This window comes from Gadus macrocephalus, chromosome 18 (assembly GCF_031168955.1).
Source record: "Gadus macrocephalus chromosome 18, ASM3116895v1".
NCBI lineage: Eukaryota > Metazoa > Chordata > Actinopteri > Gadiformes > Gadidae > Gadus > Gadus macrocephalus.
In genome coordinates, this window is record NC_082399.1 from 4146857 (window position 1) to 4171964 (window position 25108).

Consider the following 25108-nt stretch of genomic DNA (forward strand, 5'->3'; position numbering starts at 1 on the left):
GAAGCACGCCAGAAACCGTTCTGGATGCTTTCTAGGTGCTTCATATTTAAGTGATTTATTTCTATTTTCGAAGGCGCGAAAATGAACACATTTATTTAAAATAGAGATAAAAAAACAACATACAAATGTATGTATATATTATACTGGCTTTATCTCCGTTGTAACCCACCACCCTATATCTTCATGGTTGATTGACTCTTTGAACAAAGTATACCGAATTGGATATCGTTTCCATCTTAAAAAAATGCGGATGATTATGAATACATAGTCTCTGTTACGCATCAACGTCCTGCCACTCAAGGCCTTTTAAACACACTAGTGTATTCACAGTCCCTTTCAAATACAGGAAATAAAGACACTCATTAAGTGTCCACTTCCCTGCCCTGCAAAGCCCCGTCTTAAGGTATCACACACCCACCCACCCTGTCCACGTCAATCCCTTTACGCTAAACCAGCGTGATGCATGATCTGTTTACACGCTTAGGGCTGGTCACTCGTCACTGCTTCTAGGACAGCTGGAGGTGGTTGGTTTTCTTTACCTTAAGATTAATATCTTTAGTCTGATGAAGATGAATTACGTGAACAGGGGCGTCGTCACGTGCTTTAAATATTTGTTTTCGACCAATCATGTGGCCGGAGGGGGTGTGGGGGGGATCTGTAAGCAAGTAATACCGTTTTCTTCGGTAGAATATCTCCGTAACGAAACAGGCCCGTGGACCAGGTGGTGGGGTGGTCGTTCCTCCTGGAAGAACGAGGCTGTCTGTTTGGTGTCTGTTACAATGTTTTAAGGGGATTAGAAAACCAGATACTGACCAGATACCAGATCACTAAACGAGGAGTGCGTGTGTGTGTGTGTGTGTGTGTGTGTGTGTGTGTGTGTGTGTGTGTGTGTGTGTGTGTGTGTGTGTGTGTGTGTGTGTGTGCACGCGTACATCTCTGTTGAGTTTGTGGGTCGGGAGTGTGCATTTCTAACTTTGTGCACACATAGACGCGCACACACACACACACACACACACACACACACACACACACACACACACACACACACACACACACACACACACACACACACACGTGCACATGCATACATCTGTGAGAGACATTATTCCACAAGTGGAATTCACAGATGGAAAAAGTGATACATGATGATGCCTTTTTCACTCAGCGGGGAGATTCTAGAGCGAGGGGAGAGCTGGAGAGTAGACATGATTAAGGATAGGAGAGGGAGGGACGGAGGGGGGAGAGAGAGGAAGGGAGAGATAGAAGGGGTGAGAGAAGGGAGGAGGAGGGAGGAAACACCTGAGGGGAGAGGGGGGAGAAGAGGAGAGGAGGGGAGGAGAGGGAGAGGAGGTGAGAAAAGATTGCGGAGGGAAGAAACAGCTGAGGGAATAAGAGAGAGAAGAGGAGGAGAGAAGGAAATGATAGAGAGGGGAGACGGAGAGAATAGGATAGATAGAAGAGGTGAGAGAAGAGGGGGGAGGGAGGAAACACCTGAGAGGAGAGGAGGAGAAGGAGAGGAGAGGGTGAACCTGAAGAGGTAAGAGGGGTGATGGAGCTGTGGAAGGGAGTGAAGTGTAGCAGAGGGGAAAGGCATAACAAGAGAACAAGCTGATCGATACCCAGGAGGTGACAGAGTCACAGACGGTCTACGGTTCAACCATCAAAGCAGTCCGAGGTTAACCCAACATTAGATACATGTCACAGACACAAACACTATGCATTCCAAACTCACATGATTTATGATTATTTCCCCTTTTTTGCCTTCCTTAAACTCGGAAAATGTTTGCAGCCAGCCAGCCTCTTTGTGTGTGTGTGTGTGTGTGTGTGTGTGTGTGTGTGTGTGTGTGTGTGTGTTGTGAGTGTGCGTGTGTCTTATTTAAGGAATTTGGAGACTAGCGAGTAAATGATGTAGCTGGGAAACTTGCATTGCCGACGTCAATACAAACACACTCACTGGTTTTTGCGTGCTTGCCTTGACACACACACACAGACCCACACACAGACCCACACATACACACACACCCATACACTGACTCCCTCCCTTTCACACAAACACACAATTTCCCTCTCTCTCTCTCTCTCTCTCTCTCTCTCTCTCTCTCTCTCTCTCTCTCTCTCTCTCTCTCTCTCTCTCTCTCTCTCTCTCTCTCTCTCTCTCTCTCTCTCTCTCTCTCTCTCTCTCTCTCTCTCACACACACACACACACACACCCAGTAACACACACACACATTTTTCCACACAGACCTGCTCACACAAACACACACACAGACTTTCTCCCTTTCGCACACACACTCTTCTAAACAGCAATAGAGAGCTCCCCTCCATCCAGCTGGCTCTAACGGGGAGATATTCAGCGCTCCTCGTCGCCAGACAGAACGGTAATATATGACCCTCGCTGCTGCCCGGCACACATACACACACACACACACACACACACACACACACACACACACACACACACACACACACACACGGACACACGCACGGACACACGCACACAGTTAAAATACTGAAGGAGTTCTGGAGAGCAGCAGCGGGGCTTGTGGTCACATCCCTCTCATCGATCTCCTGGCCGCTCGCTGCCGTGTTTCCCTTGGAGCGCCGGGCGACCCAAATGACAGCCCGCTGGCCGCCGCATCTGTTGACGATCCGGAGCCGCGGCGCGGCGCCAGGATGACGAGGCAACGCGGAGACGGCGAATGAGGGACGTGAGAAAAAAGGCAACAAAAAAAAAAGCAGCGGGACAAACTTCAAACCATCTGAGCAGCCCGGAGCGTAGCCCACGCTCGTTACCGCCCGTCAAGGAGAGCTCGGTGCTGGAGAGAGGCGAGGAGCCTGCAGGTACCTCACGACACACGTCTGTCCGCCCGCCGCACGTCCGTCTGTCTTCTGTTATGCCTTCTCCCTGCGTTGCGCCAGCAGCACCGTTTCCCCGGACAGAGAGAGACAGAGAACTGTGATTTATGTCGACGGCAGGAATGACTCGGGCGAGACGTTGCGCCCCGTGGCTCTCGGCGTTCCTCTGCGCGTCTGTCACTCTGTGTTTAGGTAACAGCACTCAGACACACACACACACACACACACACACAAACACACACACACACACACACACAAGTCGCCCATGCGTGTTCACCCTCACCTGTCCCGGGGCCGGTCAGGTGCCCTGGGAGAGGAGAGGGAGGCCGGGGCGCGGGTCACCTGCCGCCAGCCCTGTGAGGAGTTCCTGGGCGTCCTGACGGAGATCCAGGGCCTGCGCCTGGTCACCAGCAACCTGCTGGAGGACCTGCAGAAAGTGGTACGAGCGCCGGGGGGGGGGGGGGGGGCAACACGTTTCTGTGGCTTCCATATGCTGAGTTGTATACAAACACATACAGTCGTTCAATCTCAAGTTGTGGGTGTGTCTGTATCTATGTCTGCGTGTTTGTTTGTCTGTCTGCGTGTGCATGTTTGTCTGTGTGCGTGTGCATGTTTGTCTGTGTGCGTGTGCATGTTTGTCTGTGTGCGTGCGTGCGTAGGTGTGTGTGTGTGTCTGTGTGCGTGTGTCTGTGTGTATATTTGCGTGTGCATGTGTGTGCGTGTGCGTGCGCATGCAAACACACACACACACACACAGATAGTCACACACACACACATACCTCACCCCTGACGGCAGCGTGGTCCACAGACCTGACCTTCATCCCCGTCCGCCTGCTTCGTCTTCCTCAGGTCTACGAGAACGAGGAGATGCGTCTGGCGTTGGCGGAGATGGATCGGAACGCCACGGACCGCGACGCCATGCGGGGCGGCAACGCCGTGGGGTACAGGGACAAGGGGGGAGGGGGAGATGGGGAGCGGGAGGAGGGGGACGGGGGTGGGGAGGGCGATGGGGGAGACGGCACCCGGCTACCGGACAGCGGCCGCGCCCGGTTACCGGACAGCGGCCGTGGCCGCGCCCGGTTACCGGACAGCGACCGCGACGGCACCCGGCTACCGGATAGCGACCGCGACGGCGCCCGGTTACCAGACAGCGACCGCGACGGCGCCCGGTTACCGGACAGCGACCGCGCCCGCGCCCGGTTACCAGACAGTGACCTCGGCGGCGCCCGGTTACCGGACAGCGCCCGCGACGGGGAGATGTGGTGCGTGCAAGACGGACGGATGTACGACCACCGGGAGGACTGGGAGCTGGACAGCTGTACTTCCTGTTCCTGTCAGGTGGGTCGTGGTTCCAGGCTGAATCCATTTTATTTCGCTCCGTATTTGTTTCGACCAATCGTGTCGCTGGGGATCTGTAAGCACGTGATTGGCTATTAACAGCGAACACAAGCCGCACTCGTAAACGATAAGAAGTGTGTTTGTATCGACAGCGTGTGTACTGGCCATTGTCGAAGACCATTAGCGTGAGAGATTTGCTCTTCGGTAGAATTTCTCCGCAACGAACAGGGAACAAGGTGGAACTTCTCCGTCTCCTCCCAGAAGTTCTGCTGTCAATAGGTCTGCTGGAGCCCTGAAAGCTCACTTGCACATCGTGAAGGAATGTTGTAGGACGACGATGCACAGTAGGGGTCCAGGGAGGATTCCATTACGATTTACCACCCTCTGTTTTTGGAGGGTGGGTTCTGTTTTCCGACCTGCAGCCAAGGTGGATTCCTGCAGTCTTCTCCTCCCTTGGAGCAGACCGGTGATGCATCGCTGCTTCATTGGGGCTATTTATCATTTTCCGTCAGCACCGAACATCTCCCTAGCATTCTTTCAGTGGCGTGGAATAATTGATCTATTTTTGTAATGTACTGATCCGAGGCTGTTTCTCCATTCCAGTCTTGACCGTTCTGTCCCTCTCTGTCCTCTCATCTCCCTGTCCCTCACGCTTCGTGTCTCCCTGTCCGTCCCTCACCTCCCCCCCCCCCCCCCCCCGTGCTCAGGGTGGACAGGTGGTGTGTCGCCAGAAGTCCTGCCCCCCTGCCTACTGCGCCACCCCCACCTTCATGGAGGAAGAGTGCTGCCCCGTGTGTCTATGTGAGCGACTTCCACAGCCTGTCACGATACAGTCGGCTCTCGAGCCCCGACTTATACCTCGGGCAGGGACGGCAGCCGAGGGGCTCGTTACCGGGCGTAGCTAACGAGGGTCTGAACCGTATGTTGAGACCCGCGTTGATCCCACGGCCGCTAGTCAACGCAGCAGTATAATTAAGCCTTAAGCGTTTCTTCTTCGTCTAACCCCGAAGCCCACGTTGCGGTGGGAGGGCCTCGGCGTGATGTGTTAGGATTCAGGGTTGTTGTGAGAGCAGGCAGGACCACCGCCGGCTGCACTGGCGTGGGCTTCGCTCCGCTCCGTTAAAACTCTCCTCTACTTCTCTTCTGGGTCACGCTACAGAAATGATCAAGCGTTTGTGCTCCGTGTGCTTTGGGCTTAAGAATGTGTTTGCCTCTCTGCGTGTGCGTGTGTCTGCGCGCGCGTGCGCGCGCGTGCGCGTGCGCGCGCGTGCGCGTGTGCGTGCGTGTGTGTGCGTGTGTGTGTGTGTGTGTGTGTGTGTGTGTGTGTGTGTGTCTGTTCGCACGCGTGTCTGCATGTGTGCGCGCCTGTGCTCCTATGCGTGTGCACGAGTGTGGTTTCCTGTGCGCGTGTCGATTTGTGTCCGTGTGTGCGTGCATGAGTGTGTGTGCGTGCGGGTGCGCGTGTGTGTGTGCGTGTGTACGTGTGTGCGTGCGTGTGTGCGTGCGTGTGCAGCCAAAGAGGACGGCTGGTCCCCGTGGACCGAGTGGACCGAGTGCTCGGTGACGTGCGGCCGCGGCGGCCAGCAGAGGGGGCGGTCCTGCGATGACGTCAGAGCGTCCTGCGCCGGCCCCTCGGTCCAAACCCGCAGCTGCATGCTGGCCAAGTGCGACCGCAAAGGTACGGCGTCGCCACGGAAACCGCCTCAGGATGTGTTGTTTTGATGATGTTGTTGCTGCTCCTCCTTCTTCTCCTCCTCCTCCTCCTCCTTCTCCTCCATCTTCCTCCTTCTCCTCATCCATCGTCTCTGACCTCCTCATCATCGCGCTCCTCGTCCTCATCTCTCTACTCTCATCGCCCTCCTCCCCCTCTCTCCTCCTCCTCCTCCTCCTCCCCCCCCTTCTCCCTCCTCATCTCCCTCCTCCTCCTCCCCATCTCTCTCCCTCCTCCTCCTGCCCCTCCTCCTTCTCCCCCTTCTCCTCCTCCCCCTCTATCCTCCTCCTCCTCCTCCTCCACCCCATCCCCCTCCTTCTCCTCTTCATCTCCCTCCTCCTCCTCCTCCTCCCCCTCCCTCCTCCGTTGGAAACAGTGTGCTACCGTCAGAGCACTGGGCCCCGGGGAGCAGCCAGGCTTTCCAGGGGCCCGGTGCCGCGCAGAGCGAGTCTTAACCGTGTTTGACTGGCGGGGTTTCCCCGGGCGTGCAGGGCGGCTGGACGGGCTCTGGGGGACGTGGTCGCCCTGGTCCACGTGCACCGCCGCGTGCGGGGAGGGGAACATGACGCGGGTACGACTCTGCAACAACCCGGGGCCCCAGCGGGGGGGGCGGGGCTGTGCGGGCTCCGCCAGGGAGACGCAGCCGTGCGGGAAACCCCAGTGTCCGGGTGGGTACATGGACATGTAGACACACGCGTTTAGTCAAACACACACACCCATTCATACGCACTTTCACACACACACACACACACACAAACATATTCATACACACACACAATAATATGCACTTTCATACACACACACACACACACACACACACACATATAGTCAAACACACACACCCATTCATATGCACTTTAACACACACACACACACACACACACACCCATTCATATGCACTTTAACACACACACACACACACATATAGTGAAACACACACACCCATTCATATGCACTTTCATACACACACATGTAGTCAAAAACACACACCCCCATTCATACGCATTTTCATACACACACACACACACATTCATTCGCACACACACACCCTGACTTACACACACACATGTTCATACAGACAACAAACACACACGCAAACAATCACGTCATACCCACATAATTAGACATTCATAAACACGAACTCATGCTCAGACTTTCAGAGACACACACATACACAAAAATGTACACAAACACACACATATTCAGAACTCACACACGCAAAAGCACACACCACACATTCATACACAGACATGCATTGTTGAGGAACCGCTATGTGTATTTCTTGAGACATTCGACTTTTCTCAATAAAAACGAATTGACCGTGGTCACAGGAACAAGACCAACACACACACATAAAAGGGGGTAGAAACAAAGCCCTTCTGAAGGACGGCTCCACAAGCTTTCGACCAGAGCAGTAAGCCCACAGCACGCTGGAGACACCAGGGGCCGTGAGAGAGAGGTTATTTTAGGCGAACACGGCCCTTAATGGGCGGACTGGGAGCCCATAAAGAGAGCAGACTTCAAACACATACCAGTACATATGTTCCACTGTACAAACACACACACACCTCATCGACATGATGGAAGACATCCAGACCACAGTAGAACTACGGAGCCATGCATCATCCTGTATGTGTGTGGGTTTGTGTGTGTGTGTGGGGTGTGTGTGTGTGTGTGTGTGTGTGTGTGTGTGTGTGTGTGTGTGTGTGTGTGTGTGTGTGTGTGTATTCTTGGATTTTTTTTATCTTTATGGTCATTTGTATAAAAACACAGAGAGTCGTTAAATCTCAATTTGTGTCTGTTTCTATTTGTGTGTCTGTGTGTGCATGTGCGTGTTTTTTTGTCTCTGTATCTGTGTGTGTATGTGTGTGTTCCTATGGTGTGTGTGTCTGTGTGTTTGTATCTGTGTGTGTGTCTGTGTGTCTGCGTGCACGTGTTTGCTTCTGTATCTGTGTGTGTGTGTGTGTTGCTGTGTGTGTGCGTCTCTTTCTCTGTGTGTGTGTGTGTGTGTTTCTGTGTGTGCGTCTCTTTCTCTGTGTGTGTGTGTGTGTGTTGCTGTGTGTGCGTCTCTTTTTCTGTGTGTGTGTGTGTGTGTGTGTGTGTGTGTGTGTTGCTGTGTGTGCGTCTCTTTCTCTGTGTGTGTGTGTGTGTTTCTGTGTGTGCGTCTCTTTCTCTGTGTGTGTGTGTGTGTGTGTTGCATTGTGTGCGTCTCTTTCTGTGTGTGTGTGTGTGTGTGTGTGTGTTGCTGTGTGTGCGTCTCTTTCTCTGTGTGTGTGTGTGTGTGTTGCTGTGTGTAGTCGCGGGGGGCTGGTCCTCTTGGTCGGAGTGGTCGGAGTGCTCTCAGTCGTGTGGCGGGGGTCTGACCACCCGCGTGCGAGACTGCTCTAGCCCCGCCCCCCAGCACGGGGGCAGGGCGTGCTGGGGGGACGCGGTGGACTACTCCATGTGCAGCCGGACGGCCTGCCCTGCAGGTCAGTGATCCACAGGACTGCACTCAGGGCACTTAGCAGACGCTTTCATCCAAAGTGACTTACAATCAGTTAATTTGTACTAACGTTTCTGTTATACTCGAATACTCCAATCTAAACTGCTAAAACCGCTAAAATCTAAACTGACCGAATGGGTTTGTGTGCACAAGCTCCGACCCCCACCTCTGGTTCTAGGTAAAAAAAACTGTCTCCCTCCTTCCGTGCATGTGTGTGTATTTCTTTCTGTGTGTGTGTGTTTGTCCGTGTGTGTGTGCGTGTATCTGTATTTGTGCGTGTGTGGTACTGTGTTTGTGTGTGTGTGTGTGTGTGTGTGTGTGTGTGTGTGTGTGTGTGTGTGTGTGTGTGTGTGTGCAGATATGTGCCAGTTGTTACGTCCCTGTTTCCCGGGTGTTGAGTGCACGTCCCACGCTGACGGGTCCTGGGACTGCGGCCGCTGTCCTCCTGGTTTGCATGGCAACGGCTCCAACTGTGAGGACGAGGACGAGGTAACACACACATGACGCAATACATGACGTAATACCGCACACACACAAATACCTACACAGGGACACACACATACACATTTCTGAAGAGGTGACTAAACTTAGGAATATGCACGCCTTAAATAGATGTTCCACCTGTCAATCATGCTATACCCACACTCACACAAGCAAACCATAACCAGACCGACGGCAGCGTCCCTGTGTGTCCTCACAGCAAGTGTGTGTAACGGTGTGTGTGTGTGTCCTCACAGTGTCAGGTGCAGGGAGTGTGTGTAACAGTGTCCTCTCAATGTCAGATGCTGGGAATGTGTGTAACACTGTGTGGCCTCACAGTGTCAGGTGCAGGGAGTGTGTGAAACTGTGTGTGTCCCCACAGTGTCAGGTGCAGGGAGAGTGTGTGACAGAGTGTCCCACTGTGTGTCCCCACAGTGTCAGGTGCAGGGAGTGTGTGTGACGGTGTGTCCCCACAGTGTCAGGTGCAGGGAGTGTGTGTGACAGCGTGTGTTCCTGTGTGTCCCCACAGTGTCAGGTGCAGGAAGTGTGTGTGACAGCGTGTGTTTCTGTGTGTCCCCACAGTGTCAGGTGCAGGGAGTGTGTGTTCCTGTGTGTCCCCACAGTGTCAGGTGCAGGGTGTGTGTGTGACAGCGTGTGATCCTGTGTGTCCCCACAGTGTCAAGTGCAGGGCGTGTGTGTGACGGAGTGCGTGAACACCGACCCCGGGTTCTACTGCCTGCCCTGCCCTCCCTGGTACCGAGGCAGTCAGCCCTACGGCCTGGGCATGCATGCCGCCCTGGAGACCAGACAGGTTGGCCTTCACCGCAATATTACATTACATTACTCTACATTCCTTTGCATAAAATAACATTACTTTACAGGACAGGAAAGGAGTCTACTTTACATAACATTACATTTCACTTTCAATAAAATGACATGGTATGACATTACATTACAGCACTTTATGTCACTTTACATTACATAACAATACTTGTTGATTTTCATTTATTTAGCTGAAGCTTTTATCCAAAGCAACACACATTAAGTGCATTCAACAATGACAAATCAACCAAATAAAGTGCAAGAATCATGAGAGCAAATGAACGTTTGATCCCTAATATTTTAGAAACAAGAGGGCCTGAAAGTTGTTTTCATTTAATTTTGTTATTTTTCTTCATTTCTTCTTGTGCCAAGATGCAATCTGAACAGAGCAGTTGTGTTTCATACGAATAGCTGTGGTATTAAAGCCATGAGAGTGAGTGACAGAAGCCAGGACCCAGTGTACTGCCAGGAGAGAAGGACCAAGAGCCCTGAATGACCCCGGTACTGAGAGCCAGTGTACAGCCAGGAGAGGAGGGGACCCTGAGCCCTGAATGACCCCAGTAGTGAGTGCCAGTGTACTGCCAGGAGAGAAGGACCAAGAGCCCTGAATGACCCCGGTACTGAGAGCCAGTGTACAGCCAGGAGAGAAGGACCCAGAGCCCTGAATGACCAGAGTAGTGAGAGTTTTGAGTTTCAGACCCAGATTTTTTCCAGGCTACCCAGTGGGATGTGCACAGGGATTGTAGCATCGGATGTGTAGCATCGGAGTGTAGCATCGGAAACTATTTTCCTGTGACAGCAAGGAAGGCATCTCTTTTGAGCGGCATGCTTTGAATTTCTAAAAATAAATTGCCTCCATGTATTACATTTCCAGGGCCTTTTTTATGGTTTCCATGGCAACTTTATTCAAGGATGGGAAATCCCATGACAGACCAATATTCCACAGCTCCGATGCCCCTATTCTATTCAAACACATTCACAAACACAGATCAACGTCTACACCTGATCTCTCACCAGAGCCTCACGCACACACCTCTACCTCCCTCCCTCGTGCGTCTGCCCGTCCGTCCGCAGGTATGCGAGCCTTACAACCCCTGCAAGGACAACACCCACACCTGCCACCCCCACGCTAACTGCCGCTACCTGGGCCTGGCCTCCGAGGTGCTGTACCGCTGCCGCTGCGCGGTGGGCTACGCCGGGGACGGCTTCCTGTGCGCCGAGGACTCAGACCTGGACGGCTGGCCCAATCACGGCCTGACCTGCGAACGGAACGCCACCTACCACTGTCAGAGGGTAAGACACCTCCTGGACCGAGGCCTGTGATTGGTTGGGACACCGGGTGGCGGTGCAAATCTGATTTTAGATTAATACTCGAAGGACGGATGGCAGACGAGCTCCAGTCTGGATGAAAGGGGAGTTTCACTTTGTTTCCCTTCGTATCTGTTTCGACCAATCATGTTGAAGCGTGTAATTGGCAGCAAACGCAGACAATATAATCCTTTTTCCCAGTGGGAAGATTGGTCCAAACATGCCGAACATGAAACCGACGCTCTTTGATAAAGAATCTGTTGAGGTTTCAAGTCATCCATGTGGAGACGGGCCGCTGTCGGAACACTTACTCAAATCCTCTTCTGAAGGCTTCGTCCTATCACACTAACGAGCTCCTCTTCTGTAGAACATCTCTGGAACTGAACAGGAAACAAGGCGTATCTCCGCCCTTTTCAGTGTACGGCCTCCGGGAGTTCTTCTGTACAGCGCAGTGGATCTGAGATAGGACACTGGTTAACCTCAGTGTTTTTTGACGACAGGACAACTGCCCCGGGCTTCCCAACTCGGGACAGGAGGACCTGGACAATGACGGGGTGGGGGACGCCTGTGACCCTGACGACGACAACGACGGCATTGTTGATGAGAGGGTGAGGAGGAGGAAGAGGAGGAAGAGGATGAAGAGGAGGGGAGGAGGATGAATATAATTATGAGGATGATGATGATGGTGATGGTGATGAGGAGGAGGATGATGATGATGATGACGATGACGATGATGATGATGCTGATGACGATGAGGAGGAGGAGGAGGAGGAGGATGTCATAACATGTCTACTGAGGCGTGTTCTCATTATAAATCGGTGTATCTGTCCGGTAGGACAACTGCCCCCTGGTGTACAACCCCCGCCAGGCCGACTCGGACCGGGACGGCGTGGGCGACCGCTGCGACAACTGTCCGTTCGACGACAACCCGCTGCAGACAGACACGGACGACAACGGGGAGGGGGACGCCTGCAGCATCGACAAGGACGGAGACGGTAACCAGGATGACACGGAGACGGTAACCTCGACGACACAGAGACGGTAACCTAGACGACACGGAGACGGTAACCTCGACGACACAGAGACGGTTACCTCGACGACACGGAGACGGTTATCTCGACGACACGGAGATGGTAACCTCGACGACAAGGAGATTGTGACCTCGACGACACAGTGACGTTAACCTAGACGACACGGAGACGGTAACCTCGACGACACGGAGACGGTAACCCTCCTCCATGACACAGAGACGGTAACCACGACGACACGGAGACGGTAGCCTCCATGACACGGAGAAGGTAACCTCGACGACACGGAGACGGTAACCTCAACGACACAGAGACGGTAACCCTCGACAACATGGAGACGGTAACCCACGACGACATGATGGTAACCTCGATGACACGGAGACGATACACTTGACGACATGGAGACGGTTACCCTCCTCCACGACATTCGTTCTAGCAAACCCGCCTGTCCAATCAGAGATTGGTTGAGGCAAACCTAAGCAGAGACAGGTCCCGCTCAGGGAGGACTGCAGGTCTCCGCAGAGCAAAGGTCTGCGACCTTTGTGACTTTGATGAGTTGTGATCCTCGTGGCTCCTCCATCAGGGCTGAGGTAGAAGAGTGATTCTACATCTCTCTCTCTCTTTCTGTATCTCTCTCTTCCTCTCTCTTTCTCTGAGTGTCTCTCGCTCTCTCTCTCTCTCTTTCTCTCTCTCCATCTCCATCTCTCTCCCCAGAGGTGCTGAACGACCGGGACAACTGTCCCCTGGTCTACAACACGGACCAGAGAGACACGGATATGGACGGGGTGGGAGACCAGTGTGACAACTGTCCCCTGCTCAACAACCCGCGACAGGTGGGCCTCTTTCTCTTGTTGTTTCACTGTATCACATATCGCTACTGTATCACATACCTCTACTCTAACACATATCTCTATTGTATTACATGTCTAAATTACCTTTCTCTGATGCTACATATCGCTTTTGATAAAATTAGTAAAATTGTGTGTGTGTGTGTGTGTGCGCCGTGCGGTTCTGCATTTTTCTTTTTTTGTTTGAATATGTGCATGGCTGCGGGGATGTTTTGTATCTGTGTTCATGTTGTGTGAGTGTGTGTCTGTGTACGAGTATGTGTCTTTGTTGTGTGTGTGCGTGCAAGCGTGCGTGTCTGTTCGAGTACGTGTGTGTGTGTGCATGCATACATAAGTGTCTGCGCTTGCGTGCGTGTGTTTCAGAGTATTTTTTTATATACGCGTGCGTGTACTTGTGCGCGCGTCCTCAGATGGACTCGGACAGCGACCTCGTCGGGGACCTGTGCGACGACAACGAGGACATCGATGAGGACGGCCACCAGAACTCCCTGGACAACTGTCCCTACGTCGCCAACAGCAACCAGGCCGACCACGACCGCGACGGCCGCGGCGACGCCTGCGACCACGACGACGACAACGACGGTATCCCCGACGACCGCGACAACTGCCGGCTGGTCCCCAACCGCGACCAGCTGGACTCTGACGGTACGGACGCACAACGTGAAGCGATGGCATGATGTCGCGTGTAGCATCGAGCTACGGCCTCTCTGGTGACGCTATTGTTGTTGTTCAGAACCGTTACTGGCTCGTGGTTGACCTTCCCTAAACTGTTTGAGTCTTCCGTCGCAGACTCAGGACAATCAAAAGTCCTCGACTCTTTTGTGGTTCAGAACCTTCTTGAGCTGCTATTGGCTGGAAACGAGTCGAAAGGCGGAGATCGTTTTAACCGATTGGCTGGTTGCATCACCGAATCAAAATGCTAATGGGTCAGACGAAGTCACATGTGGCTGTGATACATGATCGGAATGTTGACATACGTACATATTTGTTTGTACTCAGTTATACTCAAAGCATTTAGCAATTATTTCACTGCAATTAGTGATTTAATCGTCTAGAATACGTCTTTATCCAAAGCAACTCACAGTGAATTCAGATAGATGTTGTGAAGGAGTAGGTAGGGGTTAGGATTCTTGCTCAAGGGTACCTCGTCGGGGAGATTGGAACATCAGGGATCGAAGCTGAGAGCTTTCAGCTGGGAGTTGATCGCCCTAGCCGTTAGATCTTTTTCTCTAAAACATATCCCGCTGGGCGCACTGAAGAACTCGTGTTTCATTTACAAGACAAAACAGACGCTTCAAGGAATGTTCTGCAATTTACTCCCAGCTGTTTGGGAGTAAATTGGAGAGGATTAAGAGGATTAGTGATGATTTCTGTGGAGGACGCCTGGTTCCATTTAACTCCCTTCATCTATCTGTCCCTCTCTCTCCCGCTCACTCTATGTTCTCCCTCTCACCGTCTTTCCCTCCCCTCTCTCTCTCTCCCTCCCTCCCCCTTGCCTCTCTCCTCCTATCACCCTCTCTCCCTCTCTCCTTCTCACTCCCTTTCTCCGTCCATCTCTCCCTCTTTTCCTCGGTCTCCGTCTTTCTTTCTGTTTCTCCCTCCCTCTCTCCCTCTCTCCCTCTCTCCGCCTCCCCCCCCCCCCCTCCTCCTCCCTCCCCCTCTCCAGGTGATGGCTGCGGGGACGCGTGCCGCGATGACTTCGACAACGACAGCGTTCCAGACGCGCTGGACCCCTGCCCGGAGAACAGCAACATCCAGGTCACCGACTTCAGGCGCTTCCAGGTGGTTCTGCTGGACCCCAGCGGCACCACGCAGTCCGACCCGCTCTGGGTGGTCCGCAGTCAGGGCACCGAGCTGCTGCAGACCGCCAACTCCGACCCCGGCATCGCTATCGGTGAGAGACACCTGTGTGTGTGTGTGGCTGTGTGTGTGTGTGTGTGTGTGTGTGTGTGTGTGTGTGTGTGTGTGTGTGTGTGTGTGTGTGTGTGTGTGTGTGTGTGTGTGTGTGTGTGTGTGTGTGTGTGAGTGTCTGTCTTTGTGTCTGTGTGTCTGTGTGTCTGTGTGTGTGTCTTTGTGTGAGTGAGTGAGTGAGTGAGTGAGTGAGTGAGTGAGTGAGTGAGTGAGTGAGTGTGTGAGTGAGTGAGTGAGTGAGTGTTTGTGTCTTTGTGTTTGTGTCTTTGTGTTTGTGTCTTTGCGTGTGCGTGTGTGTGTGTGTGTGTGTGTGTGTGTGTGTGTGTGTGTGTGTGTGTGTGCATGTGTGCGCTTGTGTGTGCAAGAGTTGGGTTGAGAATCAATTCCCACGGTCAGTAAACACAGTTTGTGTTGCGATACATTTCACTATTTATCTAGCTGCAAGCATCGTAATCCTTAAACCAACCGAGATGATAATCAATGTTTACAAGCGGACAATACTGCGGTTTGCTTCTGAGAACGTCCAGGGTAAACACAGACGTTTCTACTGGGGCGGGGTTCTGCTTTTTGGACATTTATCTATCATTACCCATCGTTAATACGTTTGTTCAATCCGTTTATTTATCCTAGCATCGGCGTATGGAGCACTTATCGCAGAAAAGAACATTGATCTTAAAACAAGAGGCTGCACAGACTCAGACTTGGCCCTCTCTGAGCAAACATCTGGACGGTTCAAACGCCTCAGTCTAATCACACGCATGGCTCCTCTGACTCACATAAACGCAGACCCTTCTCCTGTAAACGCTGACTGCTCAGTGACCCCCTGGTTCCCCTCCTTTCCTCTGTCGGCCCCTGAACCTAAATTCCGTGTCCAGGATTCGACAAGTTCAGTTCGGTGGACTTCAGTGCCACGTTTTACGTGAACACCAACCGGGACGACGACTACGCCGGCATCGTGTTCGCCTACCAGTCCAGCCGCCGCTTCTACGTGGTCATGTGGAAACAGGTGGGGTTCACAACACACACGCACGGACGCACACACGCACACACACACACACACACACACACACACACACACACACACACACACACACACACACACACACACACACACACACACACACACACACACACACACACACACACACACACACACACACACACACACACACATGCAGACAAACACGTGCAACCACACACACACACACAACACACACACACACAGGCATGCGCACACACACGCACAGACAAACACAACACAGCCAAAAAGGAGACACACACACACAAACACACACGTGCACACAACATATGCATGTGTCCACATGCATTCACAGAGACAGAATCCCACACAGACACACCAAATTATACACACAACACAGCCAAACAGACACATACACACACACACACACACACACACACACACACACACACACACACACACGTGCACACAACATATGCATGTGCACACACACATCCACAGACACACACATGCAGGGTGTGCACAGTGTATCTTTGGCAATGGCCCTAGACATTTCGGGGGCAGGTATGACCATTTTCCAGCTCTGCAGAAACTATGATTGTTTTCTTTCCCATGACCTGGATTCACTGTGCAGATGTACTAATAAAGAGTAGGAAATGACCTTACATGTCTCTGGATGTCCCCCCGTCCCGGGGCAGGTGTCCCAGGCCTACTGGGAGACCAAGCCGTCCCGGGCCTTCGGGGAGGCGGGGGTCTCCATCAAGCTGGTCAACTCCACCATGGGGCCCGGGGAATACCTCCGCAATGCCCTGTGGCACACCGGGAACACCAGGAACCAGGTACTGGGGCAGGACCGATATCGTGAATCTCACGATAATCAACGGAAGGTTTACACTAGGGATGCACCGAATATTCGGCCACCGAATATGTTCGGCCGAAAATGGCCCAAAACATAATGTTCGGTTTCGGCCGAAGGAGTAAAAAGGGTGAACATAATACACCGATATTTAGTATTATTTTTCTTTTTTTTTTTACAGAAAAAATAAAAGTTGTACTCATTTATTTAAAGGTACATTGTTCTTAAATTCTTGCTATAATGTCTGCTGGAATGTTAGAAAACGTTCAGTATTAATTAAATATTTTGTATCAAATTTGTAATTGATATTTTTTATAGAAAAGCAAGACAAAAAAGTTTATAAAGGACATTTAATTGTTTGATTTATGCAATGGTGAAAAATTAAAGCAAAATGAATGAAAAACATTAAAAGCCACATTCGGTATTCGGTTTCGGCCTTCGGCCAACTGTTTCGGTATATTCGGTTTCGGTTTCGGCCAAGAATTTTCCTTTCGGTGCATCCCTAGTTTACACGATGTCGAGACTGTGGGAGTGTGTGGGGGTGACGGCTGGTTGAGGCAGTCTCACCTGGTGGAGTCTGATTGGACGCCTGTTGCACACACTGCGACAAGTCATTGCAGTCCCCACTCTGCTCACTAGGGGGCGTGTTCTCCTTAAAGGGACAGTCCGCCCCACCGTCACACAGTCGATGGATTCATGAGCTCTGCCGTGGTTCAGGTTGGAGGGGATCAGGTTCTCAGTGAACTCGACAAAAACTGGCAACCCCTTTTCACAACAATTTATTATTATTATTATTTTGTTCGGTTTTTATTTATTTTATTAATTCTTGTCCTTGTTATTTCCTGCTCCTCATGTGGTGTGCGTGTGTGAGGGAATCTCAGGGCGTGGGGGGAGGGGGGAGATGAGGACCTCTGAGAGGCCGGGGGACAGGCTGGGGTCCATATGGGGTAGAAGGACACAGAACTCGCTTTGCTTCAAGGCCAATTTGGGTATTTAGCTTTTCAGGGCAAAAACACAATGAAGAGATTTTGGAGGAAAAAAAGGCTTGATTTCATGATGATACGAAACAGGAGAGTGTGGAGATATGGCCAAGCCTTCCCCGCTGTGTCTCTGTGTACCTCTGGGCCTCCTGAAGGTAGACCTCACTGTGGGGGTCCGCGCTCCTACCAATCCCTCGCTCTTCCACTCCATGGATCTTGATCAATAATCGATACCGGAACTCCATCTAATAAGAGAATCATTATTAACGCATGGTAATAATCTTCAAGTACAACATGGTTTGCACGTGTGCTTGAATATTCGTTTACTTTTCCATCAATTTCTTTGGTTCAATAACATCAAATACTGTCCATATATCTGGATCAATCACATTCATTCCCCTCACTTCAGATGTGTTCTCGATGGTGTAAAGCCAGGGCCAGCCTCAGTGTATTTATAGCCCGGCAGAAGTTTCCAGTGGAGCAGATCCTGCTCCCCGGAGACAACGAGAACTATGAGACCTGAAGCAACGCTCTGTAGTCATAACTGTGTATTGAATTACGTGTGTGTGTGTGTGTGTGTGTGTGTGTGTGTGTGTGTGTGTGTGTGTGTGTGTGTGTGTGTGTGTGTGTGTGTGTGTGTGTGTGTGTGTGTGTGCGCGCGCGTGTGTGTGTGTGTGTGCAGGTCAAAACACTGTGGCATGACCCCAACAACATTGGATGGAAAGACTTCACGGCCTACCGCATGCACCTTATCCACAGACCCAAGACAGGTTTCATCAGGTGCAGCCTTACACACACACACACACACCCACACACACACACACACACACGCGCGCGCGCGCGCGCGAAAACAAACACCCTTATTTTATGTATGTCCGATAATGTGTACATACATAATAATGTATGTCAGACATAATATAGGACATAAATACCATATAAGTAGATAAGCAAAAACACAAACCACAGGAACACACACACACACACACACAGAATATTTAGGGCCCCATGGAGCGTGAGTGACGGTGGGGAGGGCCCTGTCGCAGGGTGGTGGTGTACGAGGGCCGGGACATCATGGCGGACTCTGGGCCCGTGTACGACCACACGCTGGCCGGGGGCCGGCTGGGACTCTTCGTCTTCTCCCAGGAGCACGTCATCTTCTCCGACCTCCGATACGAGTGCAGAGGTGAGGCGGGGAAAAGGCCCCCATGAACGGATTCCGATAGACGCATTCCGATAAACGTGTTCCGATAAACCTATCGCGAAAAACGTATAAAGATGAACTTAGACCAATATACTTAGACTGCGCTAAACTTAGACCGACATACTTAGACCGCTCAACGGATATTTTTGCCTCTATGGACAGTAGTACGCAGAGAGACCAGATGTATCATCATCACCCATGTGGTTAGCGTACTTGTGGTTAGCACAATGGTTAGCGTATCACCCATGTGGTCAGCCTACGTGTGGTTAGCGAACCGCCCGTTTGGTTAGCAGATTGCCTGTGTAGTTAGCGCATTGGTTAGCTTATCACCCATGTGGTAAGCGTACTGCGCTTGTGGTTCGGCTACGTGTAGTTAGCGTATCATCCATGTGGTTAGCGTATTGCCTGTGTGGTTAGCGCGTTAGCGGGTTGAACCATCTCACCACCAGGCCCAGCTCTACTTAAAAATAGCTGGAAATTGGCAGGATGGCATGGGCTGTCAGACTACTGGCAACCACAGGTTTGTAAAAGACATCGTCACTGCTATGGGTGGGCTGTTTGTTTAATGATGCAATCATACATTAGATTTGGTCAAAATCTGGCCATTTTATCTGTGATACCGCTCATTTAGTTTTGAGAATCGTGGGGCCTGAAGTCTGCCAGACACACTGATTGTGTACCTTGAATGGAATTAGATTGTAAATTGAAGTGGATAAAAGTGTCTGCGAAAACAATGAATGCCAATACATTTGTTTGCATTATAGGCAAACCCGCTGTTAAGACACATGGGCTTGGTTATAAATATGCTTTAGTATCCATTTGTGTGTTGTGCTGCAGCCATGGAGATGGAACACACACACACACACACACACACACACACACACACACACACACACACACACACACACACACACACACACACACACACACACACACACACACACACACACACACACACACACACACAAACCTGCATGATTGATCGATGATTGATACTGAGCCGATTCTCCGGGGGGAACCAGACTTCTTGGGACGTGTGATTTCATGGTTCTTCCAGGTTTATAATAGATGTTTTCTCTTTCTTTTTCCCCTCCACAGATATCTGAGTTTTCGCTGGGAAAGTCTCAAAAGCTCCAGGCAGAGATGTAGGAAAATATAACTAATTGAGAATGAACTGAGAGTGAATACCACGAAGGAGAGAAAATAAGACAGGGAGAGAGAATGTACTTAAATGACTCTGGAGGGAAAGATAAAAGGGGAGGTAAGGTCACAAAAACTGGGCGATCACGACTGACTTAATGTTTTGGTCTCTCGACGTCCGCCTCACAGCATGGTGACCTTGTTGAGGCGGCCTTAACAATCTGAAACTGTTCCTTTTGTACTCTTGCAATGGCTTTTTATTTGCATTTCAAGGCATTCAAATAATCTAGATATGCAGTTATTACTCAACTTTTAAATGGAACCGCTTCAATAACGACATCCAAAATTCTTATGACCAAACTTTATTTTGCCTGCTTACCTTCCTGATCATGTTTTTATTTTTAATGTTCCTTGACACGTCAGTGCTCGATAGTTATTGAAAGCCCCCTGAAGCCAGTCAGAAGAACTAGACACACTACTCCCCTCTAGTGGCGATGTTTGTTAATACACGATGAAAGACGAACTCATGGATGACCTTCGTTTGTAAATCCGAAATTACATTTGCATTACATTATTAATAATATCTACATGATAACCATTTGCACTCATGTAAATGTTTCACCCCTGTGAACACCAATATGCTCTTCTCTTAGTCATACAGGGAGAACTTACAATTCTAACTTTAAAAGTATTAAAAACATTTAATAAAAAATATAGATATTTGTTTAATGCTCGATGTAAGTACATGGCTTTGCCGTTGTTAATTATTCATTCAATTGATTGTATTATTATTTTATTTCATTTTATATGATTTTCATTCTATCTGTGTGTGTGTGTGTGTGTGTGTGTGTGTGTGTGTGTGTGTGTGTGTGTGTGTGTGTGTGTGTGTGTGTGTGTGTGTGTGTGTGTGTGTGTGTGTGTGTGTGTGTGTGTGTTTCTCTGTGTGTGACGTTGAAAACGGGTACTCTAGTCCTGAAACTACGACTACTTTAAATAAATACTTTGTCGTGACTCCAAACACTAAACCTGTACAACTGGTTGGGCGTTGATGTTATTAGTATGTGGTCACACACCTACACACAGAAACACGCACACGCGCGCGCGCACACACACACTCACACTCTCAGAAACACAAACATACGCATAGACAAACCCCCCCACACACACACACACACACTTTGAAACACACACACACACACACGCACACACACACGCAGGTGTGTGTTACCTGACCGGCGCAACACCTACGTCACCCACGCCCGCTCCCCTGACTGGAACAGGAATGAGGAAGACCAGGTAAAAGTTCGTCAAACAGCGGCTCGACATGTTGTACATCATTATAACACAGCGCGTTGTATTCCCGTCACCGGTTCATCGGACCATTAGTTAATTCACCGAGCGGAATACTACATCCACCTGAGGGATGGTCCGCGGCATCTCCTCCGGCTGCTTCGCCCAGGCGGCGGAGCGGCACAGCACCGCGCTCAGCTTCTCGCTGCTGTCCGCGGGCTACGTGCTCTACCTCCTGCTTGGCGCCGGGATCTTCTCCGCCATCGAATTGCCCTACGAGGAGCGGCTGCGGCAGGACCTGAAGCAGGTCCGCCAGGAGTTCCTGGACCAGAACGAGTGCGTGTCCGACGCCCGGCTGGAAGAGCTCCTGGCACGGGCGATCGAGGCCAGCAACTACGGGGTGTCTGTGCTGGGGAACCAGACCGAGCCCAACAACTGGGACTTCGTGTCCGCTCTGTTCTTCACCAGCACCGTGCTGACCACCACCGGTGAGTTGGGGACGATAAAGGGCCTTTATGTACCTGTCGTTCTCGACAAAGGTGGGAAAAATGAAACGACAAAAAAAACTCAGAAACAAACATAATTCTAAGAGAAAGATAACATCAAATCCAATCCCCTGGCCTATTGTCTTCAGTGGAACGGTAGACGTCCACCTAATGCATTATTAGTAACGAAGGCAAGAGTGGCTGTTAACTATTTACAAGGGAAGAGAGACTAAGAGATACTTACTAAAGAATCTAATTAAATTGTATACCAGTAATCAGCTTTTAATTGAATATAGCTATCTGCCTCTTTCATACATTCACCTTCAGGCGACATGGTTTTCCTTCCTCCTGCTCTGCTTTCCTCCCTTTCTCTCTCTCTCCCTCCCTCTCTCTCCAGTGTGTGTTTCTTTCTCTCACCTCAGTGTCTCCATTTCCTCTCTCTCTCCTCCCTCTCGCCTTTCTTCTCTCTCCTGCTCGGTTCTTGTATCTCTCTCTCTCCCCACTGTCTCTCTCTGTAACCAGACCCCCCCCCCCCCCCCAGCGGTAACCCTACAACCCTTCCCTCTCCCCCTCCCCCTCCCCAGGCTACGGCCACACCGTGCCCCTCTCTGACGGGGGGAAGGCGTTCTGCGTGCTCTACTCTCTGGTGGGCATCCCCATCACGCTGCTCTTCCTGTCGGCCGTGGTGCAGCGCCTCATGGTGGTGGTGACGCGCCGGCCCGTGGCCTACTTCCACCGCCGCTGGGGCGTGTCCCGCGCCCGGCTGGCGGCGGCGCACGCGGCGTGCCTCGCGGCGCTCGCCGCCGTCTTCCTCCTCTTCATCCCGGCGGGCGTGTTCGTGGCGGTGGAGCAGGACTGGAGCTTCCTGGAGGCGCTGTACTTCTGCTTCATCTCGCTGTCCACCATCGGCCTGGGGGACTACGTCCCCGGGGAGAACGACCCAGAGGGGGCGCACGCCCACGGGCAGCTGTACCGCCTGGCCATCACGGGTGAGCAGTGGGGGTGGATGGGGGGGGGGGGGGGGGATAGAGGGGGTCTAGGGGAAGGACAGAGGGGTGGGTCAGGGGAGAGAGGGGGGGCCGATGATCGAGGGGAGAGGAGCTCTTCTGCTGAAGGAGCTCCACTCCGCTTTGTTGATTCAGTCAAACTCGTTGAGATAAGAAAGTGTCAGGAAGGCTCACGTTTAACGACCGATCCGCTGCACAAACACACAGGGCCCAGTCACAACAGAGCGGTCGGGAGCAGGAAGTGGGATGTGATAACGGAGAGTCTCTCGTGTTGTTAACGTCGCCAGGGACATTTTACGGCGTCGCACTCAGTCCCGTGTGTGTCAACTTCTCTCCTGTGTGGGTGTGTGTGTGTGTGTGCGTGTGTGTTTGTGTGTGTGTCTGCTTGTTGTGCATGCGTGTCCGCTTGTTGTTTATGTGCGTGTGTGTGTGTTTGTGTGTTTCTGCATGTGCGCTTGTTGTGTTTGTTTGTTTCTGCGTGTGCGCTTGTTGTGTTTGTGTGTGTGTGTGTCCGCTTGTTGTGTGTGTGTGTGTGTGTGTGTGTGTGTGTGTGTGTGTGTGTGTGTGTGTGTGTGTGTGTGTGTGTGTGTGTGTGTGTGTGTGTGTGTGTGTGTGTGCGCGCGCCCCCCAGTCTACCTGCTGCTGGGTCTGGTGTGCGTACTGGTTGTCCTGGAGACGTGCTGTGAGCTCCCACAGCTCCGCGGCATCAAGCAGCGCTTCTACTGGGATGGCGGCCGCGACCCCGACTCGGAGACCACCAACATCATCGACAGCGACCACCAGACCCAGGAGGCCGTCGCCGCGGGCGACAGCCCCGGCCCCGTCCCCGCCTCCATCCCGTCCGTGTCGGAGCAGGCCGCCAGCCTCCGTCGCCACGGCAACAACGTCAACGTCAACCTCAACCGGTCCCTCGCCACCACGCCCTACACGCCGGCGGCAAACTCCGACGCCGTCAACGGCTTTTTTAGTTGACCCAACCCCTCCTCCCCCTCCCCTGAGTGGGTCACTGAACCGACCCGGGACCCGGCTAGGGTCTGGACCTCGAGGGGCACTTAAGACCCCAAGACACATGAACTATTTATTGCTCTATAGGAGACGGTCTTCCAGGACGTGATGGATCTACCCGGCTGAGCATCCACGGGTTATATCTGTATTATATATCTAGGTTAGAGGAGAATAGGAGGGTTTATCCTACCCCTCCATGGGTTACTATGTTTGGAGTATCAGCAAATTGGTTCATGCTCTCCATCAAGATTCTGGCTTCATTCACAGCCTCCGCCTCCGCTGCTGTTTGGACGAGGCCTGGAAGGAAATGATTCACTTCATCTGAGAGGAACCGCAAGTCACCGGACATTTCCCGTCGTTTCGCCCTGACCTTAGAGCCACACCGGGACTGCACTATCAGACCTCACAGAAGAGGAGGGCCTTCACCCACACTAACCCTCAAGCTTCTTGTTTAGTTCAGCATTTCCCTCTGCTCAGCAAAGACCCCCTTACGAGCATAATCACAGGATAATGTCATGTTTCCATCGCCGCCGAAGACGCTGTTCAGGAAAAGGTTCAACCAGGAAACGGCAAGAGGTATTTGCAGAGAGGGCGAGAAACGCCGGAGAGAGGAAACACAATGGGAGGTGATTCACTGCCAATGGCCACAAAGGAAGGACCGGGCAGGGTGAGGCTCCCGTGGCACCAGGTCGCCCTGCCCTCCTCTGGGGCCACACAACCAGAGATAAGGGCCCCGGGAAGGGGCAGCAGGGAAGGGTGGGGATGTGGCCCTGCACGCACAAGAGGGCGGAGGGGGGGAGGAGGGGGGAAGGAAGAGGAGGAATACAGGGGGGGAGGAGGAGGAGGAAGAGGGGAGAAGGAGGGAGAAGGTGGGGGAGGAAGAGGGGGGGGGGAGAGGAAGGGGGGGGGGGGGAGAAGGGAGGAGGTGGGGAGGAGAAATAGGGGTAAAGGAAGAGGTGGGGGGGAAGGAAGAGGAGGGAGGAGGGGGGGGAGAGGAGGGAGGAGGGGGGGAGAAGAGGAGGGGGTGTGGAGGAAAGCCAAGTAAGTGATCATATCATGCTTCTGTTTTTTCTGTTAAACGTTAACAGTAAGTTACATTTCCTGCTTGTTAACAAGTTGTTCATCACTAGACCGGTTGTGGTGTTGAATGGATGAGACGGCGAGAGTGTGCGGTCTGACCACTTACGGGAAAAAGAGACCAATGATGAGTGTAATCTATGCAGTAGTTCCCTGTTTGCTCATGATTGAGCCTGGTCACAGTCCCAGGGGCAGTTCTAGAGGAGTGGCTCTCTAAGCTAAATACACATGCAATACGCAAGTGTGTTTTCCGGTCGGCTCCACTAGAGGGCAGCATTGTCACTGCCTCGGATCCTTTACA

The 25108-nt window shown here is 51.9% G+C and overlaps 3 protein-coding genes across 3 annotated transcripts; all 3 read left to right on the top strand.

Annotated features, from left to right (window-relative positions):
* The first annotated feature begins 2067 nt into the window (after window positions 1-2067).
* Window positions 2068-4070, top strand: LOC132446776 (uncharacterized protein DDB_G0284459-like). Its single transcript, XM_060037229.1, has 4 exons — window positions 2068-3048; window positions 3159-3295; window positions 3706-4025; window positions 4064-4070. Exons 1-4 carry the CDS (start codon window positions 2964-2966, stop codon window positions 4068-4070), a joined length of 549 nt encoding a protein of 182 aa, XP_059893212.1. The 5' UTR covers window positions 2068-2963.
* Window positions 3877-20677, top strand: LOC132446307 (thrombospondin-2-like). Its single transcript, XM_060036540.1, has 18 exons — window positions 3877-4194; window positions 4902-4995; window positions 5708-5872; window positions 6397-6573; window positions 8203-8376; window positions 8749-8879; window positions 9547-9681; window positions 10767-10985; window positions 11501-11608; window positions 11836-11995; window positions 12743-12861; window positions 13287-13521; window positions 14543-14770; window positions 15663-15793; window positions 16465-16605; window positions 18285-18382; window positions 18646-18785; window positions 19902-20677. The coding sequence occupies exons 1-18, from the start codon at window positions 4114-4116 to the stop codon at window positions 19907-19909; spliced, it is 2544 nt and encodes an 847-aa protein (XP_059892523.1). The 5' UTR covers window positions 3877-4113; the 3' UTR covers window positions 19910-20677.
* Window positions 20678-21117: 440 nt separating this feature from the next.
* Window positions 21118-24517, top strand: LOC132446308 (potassium channel subfamily K member 1-like). Its single transcript, XM_060036541.1, has 3 exons — window positions 21118-21721; window positions 22303-22707; window positions 23357-24517. The coding sequence occupies exons 1-3, from the start codon at window positions 21367-21369 to the stop codon at window positions 23695-23697; spliced, it is 1101 nt and encodes a 366-aa protein (XP_059892524.1). The 5' UTR covers window positions 21118-21366; the 3' UTR covers window positions 23698-24517.
* The last annotated feature ends 591 nt before the right edge of the window (window positions 24518-25108 follow it).

What these genes read in the sequence shown, in the direction of transcription:
- LOC132446308 (XM_060036541.1), top strand. Translation starts at nt 21,367, where the DNA reads ATGGTCCGCGGCATCTCCTCCGGCTGCTTCGCCCAGGCGGCGGAGCGG. An exon ending in CACCGTGCTGACCACCACCG is followed by an intron (nt 21,722 to 22,302) that starts GTGAGTTGGGGA and finishes CCCCCTCCCCAG; the next exon opens with GCTACGGCCACACCGTGCCC. An exon ending in GTACCGCCTGGCCATCACGG is followed by an intron (nt 22,708 to 23,356) that starts GTGAGCAGTGGG and finishes CGCGCCCCCCAG; the next exon opens with TCTACCTGCTGCTGGGTCTG.
- LOC132446307 (XM_060036540.1), top strand. Translation starts at nt 4,114, where the DNA reads ATGTGGTGCGTGCAAGACGGACGGATGTACGACCACCGGGAGGACTGG. An exon ending in GTGCTGCCCCGTGTGTCTAT is followed by an intron (nt 4,996 to 5,707) that starts GTGAGCGACTTC and finishes GTGCGTGTGCAG; the next exon opens with CCAAAGAGGACGGCTGGTCC. An exon ending in ACGTGGTCATGTGGAAACAG is followed by an intron (nt 15,794 to 16,464) that starts GTGGGGTTCACA and finishes GTCCCGGGGCAG; the next exon opens with GTGTCCCAGGCCTACTGGGA.
- LOC132446776 (XM_060037229.1), top strand. Translation starts at nt 2,964, where the DNA reads ATGTCGACGGCAGGAATGACTCGGGCGAGACGTTGCGCCCCGTGGCTC. An exon ending in GTCTGTCACTCTGTGTTTAG is followed by an intron (nt 3,049 to 3,158) that starts GTAACAGCACTC and finishes GGGGCCGGTCAG; the next exon opens with GTGCCCTGGGAGAGGAGAGG. An exon ending in TGGAGGACCTGCAGAAAGTG is followed by an intron (nt 3,296 to 3,705) that starts GTACGAGCGCCG and finishes CGTCTTCCTCAG; the next exon opens with GTCTACGAGAACGAGGAGAT.